This window comes from Zalophus californianus, chromosome 9 (genome assembly GCF_009762305.2).
Source record: "Zalophus californianus isolate mZalCal1 chromosome 9, mZalCal1.pri.v2, whole genome shotgun sequence".
Lineage (NCBI taxonomy): Eukaryota > Metazoa > Chordata > Mammalia > Carnivora > Otariidae > Zalophus > Zalophus californianus.
The window spans coordinates 64985967-65002386 of NC_045603.1; the positions used below are offsets into that span (position 1 = coordinate 64985967).

The 16420-nt window shown below is 38.2% G+C and overlaps 1 protein-coding gene across 1 annotated transcript in view; it reads left to right on the forward strand.

Annotated features, from left to right (window-relative positions):
- The window catches only part of LOC113921438 (acyl-CoA-binding domain-containing protein 5-like), an 85801-nt gene that overhangs the window by 1074 nt on the left and 68307 nt on the right, over positions 1-16420 (forward strand). Inside the window, exon 2 of the mRNA XM_035729322.1 lies at positions 127-301. Within this exon, the coding sequence (XP_035585215.1) occupies positions 127-301 (175 nt within the window). The remainder of the gene's footprint in view (positions 1-126; positions 302-16420) is intronic.

Below are 16420 nucleotides of genomic sequence, written 5' to 3' on the forward strand. Positions count from 1 at the left end.
AGGAGGAAGGAGCTGGGCCACCTCGATCTGTGTGGCCTGGATAGGGCCGAGCGACGGGGCAGTGACCAGCTGCGTGGGCCTCCTCCCTTTGGGCATGTTGATCCGCGGCTGCGCTCCCTGTTCCAGTTTCATGCAGGCGCCTGGGAAAGCTGGTGCTGCTGCTGCTGCCTGATTCCAGCCGACAGACCTTGGGCCCGGGAGTGGGGCCGGCGCTGGCGGCTGGAGGTGGCCGACCCGAGATCCGTGCACGAAACCAGGTTTGAGGCGGCGGTGAAGGTGATCCAGAGTTTGCCGAAGAATGGTAAGTGCGCTGGGTCCCGGCTGCAGAAGCCTCCCCCCGAGGCCGGAGGCCCCGGTTTCTGAACCTCGCCTCCTTTAGTCTTTCTGCTTGTCGTCTTGCTGATTTAACCTCCTTCGTTTCTGCGTTTAAAAAGGAATGTAATTGGAGGGAAGGTAAAGAGTGTTAATTAATTACCTGCTGATCTTTCAAGATTGTGAGTAGTTTTTATTGCTGAAAACAGAAGTCTTACTTAATGACTGCGGATTAGGATATGTTTAAAAAAAAAAAACTGGGCTGGGGATGCTTGGTGCCGCATGCTCATGAAGTGTACTATTTAAGCCTTTCAGAAACTTTCGATGTGAAGGGAGGGAAAGGAAAGAATAGCTATACTCACTTGTAAAATGATTTATTTTAATAAATACATATGATTGTGACTTTTTTGTGTGTGCTGTTCTCTTGTTCTAGTATTCTGTTTCTTATTCTTATATCGGGCCTTCCTTGCAGCTTAGGAGAAAAGTCAGTCCAGTTGTTCCTTTGTATTTAATGTGTCATTTCTCAGGCGACTTTCCAAAATTTTTCTCTTTATCCTTGGCTTTTAGCAATTTGACCGTGATGTGTCCAGGTGTGGTTTTCTTCAAATTTATCCTGTTTAGAGTTTACAGAGCTTTCTGAATTTGTAATTTTATGTGTTTGACCAAAGTTGGGAAGTTTAAAGCTGATATTCAAATATTTTTTTCTGTGGAGAGGCTCGGCAAGGGGAACTTTTATCTTTTACTTCCTATCCTTCTTCATTATATGAATTATTTTTCACAATAAACTTATATTTTTAAAAAAGATTTTATTTATTTATTTGATAGAGAGGGAACACAAGCAGGAGGAGTGGGAGGGGGAGACGCAGGGAGCCCCACGTGGGGCTTGATCCCAGGACCCTGGGCTCGTGACCTGAGTCGAAGGCAGATGCTTAACGACTGAGCCACCCAGGCGTCCCTAAAATTGTATTTTTTTAAATGATGCCTTTAAGCACTATTACTGTGCCAGAGCATAAAACTCACTGAATACTCACTGAATACACCGTTATCGCAGTATTTAACGTTTTCTATTTAATCATGAATTGTCTTGGTAACGAATATTCAACACTGTTTAATAAAAATTCATTAATTGGAGATTCAAAAGGTTTTGAAAACAAATATACACAAAATAGTATTCTTTTCGTAATCTCAAACGTCAGACTAAGGGAGGACATATGAGGGGGTTATTATTAAGAGAACAGGGGCCCCTGGGTGGCTTAGTAGCTTAAGGGTCTGCCTTTGGCTCTGGTCATGACCCCAGTCTCCTGGGATAGAGCCCTGCATCGGAGCTCTCATATAATATGTGTGTGACAGATTATACTTTATCGGGTGTCTTACACACAGAATATATACAATACCTTATGTTGATAAGCATCCCAGTAAAATAATACTTGTAAAATCAATTTCTAAGAAAATAAGAACATAGGGCGCCTGGGTGGCTCAGATAGTTAAGCATCTGCCTTCGGCTCAGTTCATGATCCCGAGGTCCTGGGATCGAGTCCCGCTTCGGGCTCCCTGTTCCTTGGGAGCCTTCTTCTCCCTCTGCTTCTCTCTCTTTCTCTCTCCCCCCCCCGTCTCTCATGAATAAATAAATAAAATCTTTAAAAAAAAAAAAGAAAAGAAGAACATAAAAAAGCCACTTTATCAAATTCCCAAATTCACACCCTAAATTCTTGGGAGTTATGGATGTGAAAATTAAAAAGTGTCACTAAAGTTCAGCAGCTTAGGATTTAGTCAGGATAAATGAAAACCAAATGCTTGCAGAATTCAAACACTTACTTACCTGTACTTGCTTGAAAAAAATAAAAATTTTCATGGAAAAATAAACTTCAATGTAAGGTGATTCATGATGCACATTAAAAGCCAAGCGCTGGAATTCACGGTGCTCGTGTAGAGAAGACTATCTATGGCTGACTCTGGATCAGAGCAATTTTCTAAGGGGCTCCAAATGCATCGACACTCCATCATTAAGAGCTCTGTCCAGAGCCAGCCAATCCCCGGACTCAGATTCTGACTGTAAGCAGCTTGGTAAAAACATAAAAGGGCCACTTACTCCTTCTCTTATGAATTCTTTGATTTTATCCTAAAAAACAGTATTCGTTTTATGTAACTTTATCAGTGATCCCTTGCTACTGCACAACTGCAAAAGAATTTACACACGAAAACATCTGTGCCCAATCCCCTAGGAATCTTCTTCATAAGTGAAAGGAGGAGCCCTTACATTGCTATGAAAATCTTCTGTAAGTACTAATTCATGTAAAGAGAAGAGCTCCATAAGAAGACACGTACTAATTTATTATGTAAAGAGAAGAGCTCCATAAGAAGACACGTAAGGTTTTACTACAAAGCCCCCTCCCCCACCAAAAAAACCTCTCCCTTTCCAGGAACAGGAGTTGACACATGCCATCTGGCTTAAATGAACAGTAACTGCGCACATGTCTTTAAAGAGTATCAAAATTAATGTGCAGTCTATCCCCCTGGCTAGAGGCAAAACATCAGCTCAAGAAGCCTGGAATGAAACTTTCAAAAGCTCTAATTAGAGCTTGTCACAATTAATTCAGAACAGTCACAAGTAAGATGAACAGCACCCTCATATACGAAATGCTTACGAGAACACCTGTCACCAATATGGAAATACATGAGTAATTCTTGGATGATTTCTGGTGATCCACTACAAACACAAATTAGGTAATAAAAATGCACTTTACCAGGTCTTTCTGTATGCCAAAGATTTAAAAAAAAAATTTGTGTTTTGGGCTAGAGTGATAAAGGAGTTGATAAAGCCATACCTAGAATCAGGGGCTATTATGACAGTGCTAATAACATATTCCCAGGAAAATTTAAGTTAAAGTTTCTTCGCAGCTAAACAAACAAAAATCTCCTATTAAACAATCTTGTATTCACCAGGTCTAGATAAATAAATATTATGCCACACCATTTATATAAAAAGTATGAAGGGCGCCTGGATGGCTCAGTCAGGTAAGCATCTGCGTTCGGTTCAGGTCATGATGCCAGGGTCCAGGGATGGAGTCCCACATCGGGCTGCCTGCTCCACGGGGAGCCTGCTTCTCCCTCTGCCTCTGCCTCTCTCTGTCTCTCATGAATAAAATAAAAATAAAATCTTTTTTAAAAAAGTATGAAATTATTTACATTTTATTCATAATACTTTAAAAACAGAACAAAGCCTGAGAAAATTCAGATGAGGGAAATGGTTCTGACTTGGTGCAGGTACTAAATTAAGGCCACTGTAGACATTACATAGAGAAAACCTGTCATACACACTCTCCAGTTAAATTCTCAAAGTTTTTCAGAGCATAAAGAACTTTTTTTTCCTAATTACTCCAGACAACATGCTCAAGGGCAGACTGACTTTTTCCTAGCTACCCAAGAAAAGAAACTCACTTTTCCCAAAATGTTTGTGTTTACCTCCCTCTCCCAATCTCCTTCTTCCCTTTTACAATTTCCTGTTTTTCATATGTTTCTTGACAGTCTAGTGACGGTCTCTGTCATATGTATCATTAAGTTACTCTTCTGAGATATTAGATCTGAAAGTGACAGAGAACATCCTCAGGTAACAATGCCCACTGGCATCCTACCACCAAAGTCAATACACACAGGTAGCCTGAAAGGGCACCCCATCTGGATCCAGACCCTGCAAGTCCCGGTTTCATCTTTCCTTGGTCCCTCTGGTGAATCTCCTATGCAGACACTGAGTTCTTTAGCTTTCACCTGCTCAAACGGCTTCTTCACCAAGTCTGGTTCTTCTGTTTTGCCAGTGGCTCTTAACTTGCTTTTATAAAAAGGTGGCCACAGTAGGAATCTTTTTAATAAATCTGACTTTGCCAACTTCTTACTAGATTTGATTAAACCATCTGTTCAACCTCCTCATGTGGATGACAAGGAGCTCTTAACAGTTTGAAGCTGAACATCTTAGAAAAAAACACTCCTGTGTATCTCCTCTACTCTCCTACAACACTGAACACTTCTGTGACCAGATACTCTCTGACTGTCCAGGGACGGCCATCAGTGTCCTACAGTTCAATTCAGTCTGATACAGTCAGATCCCACAGGGTAAGGGCCAACTAATAAGAAGTCCTATAAGACTGCTGCACTCCCATTTCAGATGCCATCCCAAATCCAGGTTGTTACCTGTGCTTCCGACCACCCGGCTATTAATCAAAGGTTCCCACAATCTCCTCCCTTGATTGCATTAATTTGTGGCTCACAGAACTCAGGAAGAGTTCCTCACTAGAGTATCATCTTATTATAAAAGGATATACCCAGGAACAGCCAGATGGAGGAGACAAATAAGGAAAAGTATGGGGGGAAGGGGCACAAAGCTCCCATGCCCTCTCCAAGCATGCCATCCTCCCAGAACTTCCATGTGTTTGCCAAAACCGAACTCTCAGAAACAGTAAATTAGCATTTTTATGACGGTTTCATTACTCAGGCATGATTGATTAAATCACTGTCCTTCAGTGACTGGACAGAATCTCCCGTCCCTCTTCCCTCTCCCCTCTCCTGAGGTAGGAGAGAGTAGGACTGAAAATCCCAACCCTCTAATCACATGGGTGGTTCTCCAGGCAACCAGCCTCCACCCTTAGAGGCTTTCCAGAAGTCAGAGCGCTAACATAAAGTCGGGTACGGTTGGAAGGGGCTAGTTATGAAAAGCAAAAGACGTCGTCACTGCTTTGATCAGTTAAGCAAGTCAAAGGGTTTTAAAAACTCTCTGCCAGGAGCCAAATATGTATTTCTTATAAATCACAATATCCACAGAAGAACTGCCATTTTAGCTTTTTCTTGTTGTTCGTTTGGGCTTGCACTTTTAATACAATATTTAATTCAGTTTTTTTAAAGTAATCTTTTTTTAGGCATATCTGCTATTTTGTGAGGGGTAGTTCAGTTAAAACTAGACATTATGGTCAATAAAACCTTTAAAACAAGCAGTGAATGGAACATGAAAGTTTACCAAAGATATTATCAACTGTATCATAAAGAGATCCTTGTCAGTGAGAAACCAGAACAAATCAATGGAATCATCTGCCATGTCAGAAGTAAAGGGCAATCAACAGAAACTGACTGAGAACAAAGATGCTAGAATTAGCACACAGGAAATTAAAAACTATTTTAAATGTATAGCACATGTTTAAAAAGTAGACATGAGATTAAAAAGACCCAAATCAAACATCTAGAGATAAAGTGACAATGTCTGAGATGTAAAATACGTGAGATGAGATTAACAAAAATTAGACATCACAGAAGAAAACATAAGTGAATATGAAGACACAATGGGCCCCTGGGTGGCTCAGTCAGCTTAATAGCCGCCTTCGGCTCAGGTCATGATCCTGGGGTCCTGGGATAGAGCCCATGTCAGGCTGCCAGCTCAGTGGGGAGCCTGCTTCTCCCTCTCTCTCTGCCCCACCCCCCAGCTTGTACTCTCTCTCACTCTCAAATAAATAAATAAAATCCTTAAAAATAGATAAAAATAAGTAAGTAAAATCAATGAAACAAAACATTGGTTCTATAAGGAAAAATCAAGAAACTGATAAATTCTAGCCAAAGTGATCAAGAGAAACAAAGACAAAAATTACCATTATAAAGAATGAGAAAGATCACATCACTACAGATTATACAGAGGTGAAAAGGTAACTGAGGAAATGTTATAAACAAGTTCATGCCAAAAAACTTGACAATTCAGATGAAATGTCAATTTCCATTAAAGATTAAAAACTATCAGAATTGACTCAAAAAGAAACAGACCACAAACAAAATACCTAAAGAATTTAAACAAAAGGAAATCAAAACATGTCACTGTAAGAAATCAACTAATCCCAAAGGCAGCAGTAATGGAGGAAATAAGTGACAAAAACTCTCTGAGACACACAGAAACACAGAAAACAAACAGCAAAATGTCAGTAGTAAATCCTCCCTTACCAGTAATTTATTAAAGGTGGTGTTGGTGGAATATATATAAAAATAGTACCCAAGTATATAAATAAATCTATAAAAAAGATCCAAGTGTACATGCTGTCTCTTAAGAGACTCATACACCAAAGGACAGATCCCAGTATCTATGAAGCAACCATTCACATAACTGGAGGGACAAATACAGTATTAGTTGGAGATCTTAATGCACCACTTTCAATAATGGATCAAACAACCAGAGAGAGACAGAGAAATAGGACAGCGGAACAACAGCAAAGACCAGTGAGGCCCCGGAGAACATGCTACCCAACGACTTCAGAACACAGTTCTCTCAAGCGCCTATGAAACATTCTCCAGGACAGACCCTATGGTGTCTACAAAACAAGTATGAATAAGTTTTAAAAGACTAAACTCATCTGAAGTATTTTTTATCATAACCTAATGAAACTAGAAATCGGTGACAGAAAGAAAACTGGAGAATTCACAAACATGTGCAAATTAAATCACACCCTTTTAAACAACAACTAATGGGCCAAAGAAGAAATCACAAGAAAATTAGAGAATACTTTGAGACAAATGAAAACACAAGACGCCGAAATTTGAGATGTAGCAAAAGCAGTGCTGAGGGAAATTTACAGCTCTAAACACATTATAAGAGAAGAAATATCTCAACTCAATAACCTAATTTTACACCTTAGGGGACTAGAAAAGAAGAGCAAACTAAGGGCTATAAAAGGAAGGAAATAATGACGATCAGAACCAAATTAAAGGACAAAGCGAATTGATACACAATAGAGAAAAATCCATGCCCAAGGCCTGGTTTCTTTCTTTCTTTCTTTCTTTTTAAAGATTGACAAAACTGACAAGCTTTTAACTAGACGAAGGAAAAAGAGAAGATTCCAATTACAAAACACAGATATGAAAGTGGGGACATTACCACTAATTTTACAGCCAAAAAAATGATTATATACACCAACAAGCTGGATAACCTAGATGAAATGAACGAATTCCTGAAAACACACAATTGACAAAATCGACTTATCAAGAAAAAGAAAATCTGGGGCCCCTGGGTGGCTCAGTCGGTTAAGCGTCTGCCTTCGGCTCAGGTCATGATCCCAGAGTTCCGGGATAGAGCCCCACATTGGGCTCCCCGCTCAGCGGGGTGTCTGCTTCTCTCTCTACCCCTCACCCTGCTTGTGCTCACTCTCTCTCACTCTGCCTCTCTCTCAAATAAATAAAGTTAAAAAAAAAAAGAAAATCTGAAGAGACCGTAAGCAATCAAAATCATCCCAACAAAGAAAAGCCCAGGACCAGATAGCTCCACTGGTAAATTCCACCAAACATTTAAAGAGTTAACACCAACCCTCCTCACTTTTCAAAAAACGGAAGAGAAAGGAACACTTCCAAGCTCATTCTAGGAGGCTAGCACTATTCTGATCCCAAAGCCAGACAAAGATGCTACAAATAAAACTATAGACCAATATCCCAGAGGAATACTGATGCAAAAAATCCCCAGCAAAATACTAGCAAACGTAATTCAGCAGCCTCTTAAAAGGATTATACACCATGATAAAGTGAGTTTTACCTCCATAATACGAGATTGGTGGAATATGAGCAATCACTCAAAATAATATATCCCATTAAAGAATGAATGGGGGGAAAAAACACAGGATCATCTCAATTCATGCAGAAAAAGTATTTGACAAATCTCAGCATCCTTTTATGATAAAAAACGCTCAACAAACTAGGAACAGAAGAAAATCTGATGTTTCCTCAAAAAGCTGAAAATACAATTAGCGTATTAGGCAGCAATTCCACTCTTAGTATATACCCAAAAGCAGTGACAGCAGAAACTCAAACAGATATTTGCACAACAATGTTGACGGCAGTATTACAACAGAAGGCTGAAGCAACTCAAGTGCTCGATGAACAGATAAACAAAATGTGGTTTATACATATCATGGAACATTATTCAGTCATAAAATGGGATGAAATTCTGAGATATGCTACAACATGTATGAACCTTGATCACATTAAGCTAAGTGAAAGAAGCTACTCACAAAAGGGCAAATACTGTGTGAATCCACCTAGGAGGTATCTAAAACAGGCAAATTCATAAAAACAGAAGACAGAAGAAAGGTTACCACAGGCTGAGGGGAAAGTGGAGTGAAAGCTATTGTTTAATTGGTACAGAGTTCCTCTTTGAGGTGATGAAAAAGTTCTGAAAACAGATAGTGGTGATGGCTGCAAAACAATGCAAACGTACTTATTGCCCCTGAGCTGTAAACTTAAAAATGGTTAACATGGTCAATTTTATGTTTACTTTACCATGATTTAAAAATAAATAGATAACTGGAGAGTCCTGCATCTATTAAAGAAATTGAATCTACGGTTAAAAACCTTTCCATGAAAAGAATTCCAGGCCCAGAGTGAATTCTACTGAACATTTAAATAATAATCCATTCTAAACAAACTCCTCCAGGAACGTGAAGAAGAGTGAATACTTTCTTAGTCACTCTATGAGTTATACATTACCCTGATACCAAAACAAAGACATTATAATTAAAAGCTACAGACTAATATCCTTCATGATGACATATGAAAATCCTAAACAAAATTTTAGCGTAACTAATAAAAATATGTATAAGACAACAACACATCACAACCAAGTGGGGTTATCCTAAACAATGAAAAAAATCAATGGGGAAAGGAATGATGATTAACATAACAATAAAAAATTTAGAGCAAAAAAAGATCAATGGGGACTTTATTATATGATCATCAACAAATGCAGGAAGTGCACTTAACGAAATCCAACATGCATTCCTGACAAAACCTCTCAGCAAATCAGAAACAGAAGGGAAATTCCTCAGCCTGATAAAGGGCATCTGTGAAAAACATACAGCTAACAACACACTTAATGGTAAAAAACTGAGTATTTTTCCCCTTCATGCCAGGAACAAAAGATGGATATCAGGCTCTTCACCTTTTTTAAGATTTCTTTTTTTTTTCTTTAAGCCAGGGCAATAAGACAAGAAATTAAAAGAACCCAGATTGGAAAGAAAAAATGTAGAAATTCAATGGAATCTACAAGATTTAAAAAAAAAAAAAAGCTCGCAGAACTACTTAGCAAGTTTAGCAAGGTTGGCGGATACAAACTAAACTTTTAAAAGATCTACTGTATTTCTAAATATCAGCAATAAACAAAGGATTCCTCTCTTGAAATAACATTTTTTAATAAAAATCTATTGAATATTTAGGGCTAAATCTGACAAAAGATGTAAAAGACATGTAACCACTCTGAAAGAAATTTTGAAAGACCTAAATGAATGGAGACACATAATTTGTTCTGTGATCGTTAAGACCCAATATTGTTAAAAGGTCAGTTCTCCCCAAATTGATCTATATAGAGTCAATGCAACCCCTATAAAAATCCTAGCAGGCTTTTATTTTTAAATCAACAAACGGATTCTAAAATTCATCGGGAAACAGAAAAACATTAGAGCCAAAATAATTTTGAAAAAAGTAACAAAATAGGTAGACTAACAATATATGACTTCCAGGCCTACTATAAAGCTATAGAAATCAAGGGTGCCTGGGTGGCTCAGTTGGTTAAGCGACTGCCTTCAGCTCAGGTCATGATCCTGGAGTCCTTGGATCGAATCCCGCATCAGGCTCCCTGCTCAGCAGGGAGTCCGCTTCTCCCTCTGACCCTACCCCTCTCATGTGCTCTCTCTCTCTCTCAAATAAATACAATCTTAAAAAAAAAAGCTATAGAAATCAAGACAGTGAAGCATCCTGACATAAGAGACCAATAGATTAATGGGCTAGAAGAGAATCCAGAAATAGACTTACCATATATAAACAACTAAGTTTTTACAAAGGTGCAAAAGCTATGCACTACAGAAAGGACAGTCTTTTCAACAAATAGTTTTAGAATATATAAGAGAAAAAAAAAGAAAGGAAAAGAACAGAACTTCGATTCATATGCTTCATACTGTGTCCAAAAATTAATTCAAAATGAATCACAGACCTAATGTAACACATGAAACCATACAACTTCTAGAGGAAAACATTAAGAAAAATCACTGCAACCCTTTGTTAAGCAAAAGATATAACACTGAAACCATCATTAATATGAAAAAATTGGTATACCGGATTTCATCAAAATAAAAAACTTCTGCTTTTAGAAATAAACTGTTAAGAGAATGACAAGAGGAGCCACAGTCTAAGAAAATATCAGCAAAGCATATATCACGTAATAAGGGGTTCATATGCAGAATATACAAAGAACTCTCAAAATTCAACAAGAAAAAACAAAAAATGAACAGAAGATTTATACACTTCACTCACACACACTCAAAATACAGCTCAACGGACAGCAAATAAGACACTCAACATCACTGGTCATTAGACAATGCAAATTAAACCACAATGAGACTACCAACACATACATACCTATTGGAACGGTTAATATTTTAAAGTCTGATTGTGCTAAGTATAACAGGTGAGGATGTGGAAACAGGAACTTTTATATACTGTTAGTGGAAATGTAAAATGATACGATCACTTTATTAAAACATGGATGGAATAGTTTCCAAACTTAAACATGCATTTACCATATGATCCAGCAATCCTATTACTGGGTATTTACTCTAAAGAAATAAAAATTAATATTCATATAAAATCCTGTACCTAAATTGTTTATACAGGTCTAATCATAACCACCAAGAACTGGAAACAATCCAATGTCCTGTAATAAGTGGATGGAAAAATCAACTCTGAAACATCCACACACAATGGAATACAACCCAGCAGTAACAAGAAACAAACTACTGGCATGCAAGAGCTTGGATACAGCTCAAAGGCATTATGCTAAGTGAAAAAAAGTCTGAAAACTTTACATGATATATTCCATTTATAGGACATTCTCAAAAAGATAAAATTATAGTGCTGAAGACTGACCAGTGGCTGCCAGAGGCTAGAGGCCGGGGAAGAGTATGACTAAAAAGACACTAGTTTTTTAGAAGGATGGAACTGCTTAATATCCTTACTGTGGTAATGATTAAATGACTGTATACATTTGTATAATACCTGTTAAAATTCAAAAAACTGTATACCAAAATGAGGGCAATTTGTATAGTAATTAAAAAAAAAACCACACTACCTACTCATATGCTAGGAATATAACAGATCAAAAATATTTTCTAAAAGAATAAATTACCAGAGAACATGTAGTATAAAATTTCTGCTTCTTTCTGATTTACGATTTACTTTGCTACTAAGTCCAAGACCGATTTTGTAAAACTGTTCCATGGGCTTTTGAAGTAATGAGTTCTTCCCTCAAAAGATTTATTGATTGGGTGCCTCGAATGGCCCAGTCGGTTAAGCGACCAACTCTTGGTTTCGGCTCAGGTCATGATCTCAGAGTCATGGGATTCGAGCCTTGCGTTAGACTCCGCACTCAGCACAGAGTCCGCTTAAGACTCTCTCTCCCTCTCCCTCTGCCCTTCCCACCCCCCTACCCCGCCCTACCCCCGGGATCTCTCTCAATGAAATAAATCAATCTTGTTCATTGAGGGGCACCTGACTGGCTCTGTCAGTAGAACATGCAACTCCTGATCTTGGGATGGCAAGTTCAAGCCCCAACGTGGGTGTAGGGATTATTTAAAATTAAAAAAAAAAAAAATTGTTGATTGTGTTATTCTATTTCCCTATGGTCTCATTTGTGATTTCTGGATCTATTTAATTATGAAAGAGATACAACAAATCTCGTAATATAACTGTATCTTCATCAAATTCTCTTGTGTTTTGAACAGGTTTTGCTCTGAAATATACCATCTATGTTTGGTGCCTACTTGTTATGACTGTTACAGCTACTTTGTTAATTAATTGGGCCTTTCATTATTACATACTATCTTATTTCATTATATCCAGTGCATTAACCTTAAATTCTACTTTAAATTACATTATATTACCACCTCCGCTTTTATACTGTTTGCATTTGCCTGGCCCATCCCTTTATTTTCAACCTTTCATTATGTGTTTTGAAGTACTCCTCAATTCCATCTGACACTATGAGTTAGTAGAATTGGACCTATTCACATTTAATTAACGGATATATTTTAATTCTGTTACTTCCTTCTTATGTTTAACATTTTTGACATTCTGTTCAAATCTGTGTTTGATTTAATCTTTTTATATCTGTATTACTATGTTGTGATTAAAAGAATACCAAGTTAGAAGTTAGGAGGCTGGGTTTAGTCTCAGCTCTCTTACTGAGGTCTAGCTAGGCAGGAGCTTCACCTCTTTACGTCAGTCTCCCCCTTCTCATCAAGGAATATAAAAATTCCTGCTTTACCCGCTCGTTATTTTGGGGGGAGGGAGGGTGGAGAACATCGGGGTAAGGGGACATCAAGAGGGATACTCTAAAAGCCTGAAGGATCCAATAGAGAGATAATTGAGGACCTAGATCCCCAAATCTGAGTGTGCAAACTTTAAAAGTATCAACAATAAAATGTTACCTCTGCTACCTCAGAGGATAGAGTAAATATGTCTTAAGAGTTGAGAAGGAGGGGAAGCTGGGGGTGAGAAAAGATGTACAAAACCTTATGAAGATGAAAGTCTCAGAGATGAAGAATAACCTGGGAAGCCAGGCTTGTTGTGATGACTACTTAAAAGGAGACAAACAGTATGATGGTTTTATGGCAGAAAGTAACAGCAAGATAAAAAATGTTTGGAGAGGAAAGAGGGCTGTGGAGAAAGGTCTTGTCAGAAGCGGGCTGAATTCCAAGACTCCCAACTTGGCTTCTGCTGATGGACATGGGGCTGGCAGAGGGTTGGATGGTCTCATTCCAAACCAGTATCATTAATCAATAAATAAGAAATTAAATGACAACAAAACAGCTTGGAAATTAAAAAACACATTCCTAAATCAAAAATTTCAAATGTTCAAAGACAGCAAAACTGAAAATTCAAACTATCCAGAGAGCAATGGAAAAGAAACACACCCTACCAAAACCTATGGGGCACAGCGAACTTGTTCTTAGAGGACATCTTTATTAAGGAGTAAGGACTAAAAAGAAGGGAACTTAATACTACTCTTAAAAAACTAACAAAATAAACTAAAAGAAAAGTAGGAAGGAGAGAAGGAAAAAAATGAAGCAATTTCTCAAACAATTAAATAAATAGATTCCTCAGGATACCAGAGTGGCTCAGTGGGTGAAGTGTCCAACTCTTGATTTCAACTCAGGTCATTGTATCAGGGTTGAGAGTTAAAGCCCTCTGTCAGGCTCTGCACTGAGATGGAGCCTGCCTGAGATTCTCTCCCTCTCCCTCTGCTCCTCCCCCACTCGCACATGCACGCTCTCTCTCTCTGGAATAAATAAATAACATCTTAAACAAAAAAGCAGAGAAATCGTTTTAATTTTAATTTAAACAAATAAATTTTCTAATTTTTTATTTGAAAAACTTTTACTCAAAGCACTCTTTACACTCAAAGGTCACCTAAAACAAAGTAAATTAAAAAATAAAAAACAAAAAATAAACACTTTAACATGAAGCAAATTTTGCCTGTTTAATCAGATTATATAAAATCAGTGTAACTAATTTCTACAAGGATCTAATCTCCATGCTTAAATTTCAATCAGTTCTATCTATGCAGCTGATTAAGTACCATCATAAGGCCTTGCCAAAAGCAGAAAAAGAAACCTGATGCCTTTTGTTTTTCCAAACACCCCTCGCAGGAAACAAACAAAAAACCGGTCAAAATATTCTTAAAATTTTGTGTGTGTGTGTATTTATTTTATGTCAGAAATATTAAATATTTGTTGTCTCATTCTGAGATTCAAATATACATATGCTGAATCTCCTTTTCTGATTTCCACATTTTTTTTAAGATTTTATTTATTTATTTGACAGAGAGAGACAGCGAGAGAGGAAACACAAGCGGAGAGGGGAGGGAGAGAAGCAGGCTTCCCGTGGAGCGGGGATCCCGATGCGGGGCTCGATCCCAGGACCCTGGGATCATGACCTGACCAAAGGCAGATGCTGAACGACTGAGCCACCCAGGCGCCCCTCCACATCATTTTTTCTAATGTGTTTTAAACATTTTTATTCATTTTGGTAAATTCTACCCACTTTTTTCTTTCTAGCTTCTATTGTCCTTTATTTTGTTTTCCACAGTCTCTACTGTCCCTTGTGATCCTTCTAATTTCGCCCTTCTTTCAGTGATGGTTTTATTTTCTTAACCTTATTTTTCTTTCTGCTCAATTAGCTTACATTGCATTTTCTCATGCAGTCACACTATCTCTTCCTGACCTCTTTTATCACTGCTTTGTGCTCTCAGTGGTAAATATTTCCAAAAAGGTTTTAAATTCATAGCAAAACAGCTGGGCATGATTTTCATCTACTTTACAGAAGTAATTTTTCTGTTGAGCATTCATCTGTCCTTTGTTTTGCTGCTACTTTCTTCCTTTTTGATTCTTGAGTGGTAGCAGTAGTGTTTAGCTGAAATCCTTTTGATAATTCATCTTTAAAGGAGGTGAGGTGTTTTTGGACAAGCTCTCTGTAAGAGATTCATGCAGAAGGCTATCGTGGTTCCAGTTCTTGACCAGCTAAACTTTGTCTTGATTCAAGGTTTTATATGAGAATCATTTAGGTTTTTTGTTTGTTTGTTTACTTTTCAACAGCCAATGGAGATAGGCAGGCTTGAGGTTTTCACAATGCAAAGACATCTCTTCCCCTACTGCTAGGAGACAAATGTAAAAATGCCTTGTTTGTATGATTCTTTGTTTGACACCTGATATTCTTTCCTTTGTAACTTTCAGCAAATTTAATGGCACGATGTGTGAACTTGGTTGACAGAAGGGAATAGGGTATTTTTTTTAAAAGAGTTTATTTATTTATCTGTCAGAGAGAGAGAGAGAGAGAGAGAGCACAAGCAGGGGGAGGGGCGGAGGGAGAGGGAGAGGGAGAAGCAGGCTCCCTGCTGAACAAGGAGCCCAACACGGGGCTCGATCCCAGGACCCTGGTATCATGACCTGAGCCAAAGACAGACACTTAACCAACTGAGCCACCCAGGCGTCCCAGGGGAATAGGGTATTGTAAAATTTATATTTTTGGTTTCTTTTTTAATTTCTAGATTATTAATCAAATCATTTATTTTAATTCTAAAATTAGTATTACTATTATTATTTAAGACAAAGGTAGGTTTTTTTTTCAAAGTTATTGGCAAATTAACTTAAACCCTCCCAAATATTTCATGGCAATATGGTGCAGAGATAAAAGAAATAAAATCGCTTTATTTTATCTCTGCGCCAGAAGAGACAAACACTCTTCCACCTTCCCTCTTACCCCAAATCCCTACAAATGACAGGGAAAGAAAAATTAAAATCTGTAACAGTGCCGGAAAGCAAGAGAAAAGAAAAACTCCTGAGCCATTTCTAACAGACAGAAAGGAGATAGGACTGGCTGAGGAAAGAACTGCTGCGAACTGGATGCTCTGCAAGTGTCCAGACTCAGAGGCGATGCATGCGAGATGGATGCTAGATGCATGGACCACCTTCCTCCTACTGCAAAGACCCTCTTCCCCGTGGTCAAGGAGCAAGTCGCTGAGGCATCTGCTCCAGGCTGGAGAAGTGACTATGGAGAGTTAAGCTGCCCCTTGCAAATGGTGTCACGCCAGCCAAGCAAAGTGGTCCTCGCTGAGGGTATGGATGCCTAGCGTTCTACATCCGCTAACCCATCCTGTACCGTCTCCCCATCGTGGAAGACAGACCTCAACAAATACTGTCACCCAAAACTGCCAAAATATGAGGAAAATCAGTGCCCATGAAAGAGAGGTACCAAACTTCATTCACAAACTAATACTGGAGGGGAAAAATGCTTAATAGAGCAAATAAAAGAGGCTTTAATAGAAGTGAAATTAATATCCTCAGAAGAACATCATAACTATGAAAAAAGAACAGGTATTATAAAAATGCAACTTTAGATCTTAAAAATAAAAAATGTTTTTATTATTGCAATAAAATTCAATATATCGGCTGAATGATAGAATGGACACAAGGGAAGAGCAAGTTAATAAGCTGAATACCCAGCCCTAAATGCAGCACAACAGAATGACTGGGTGGGAAGTGTGACATAAAGG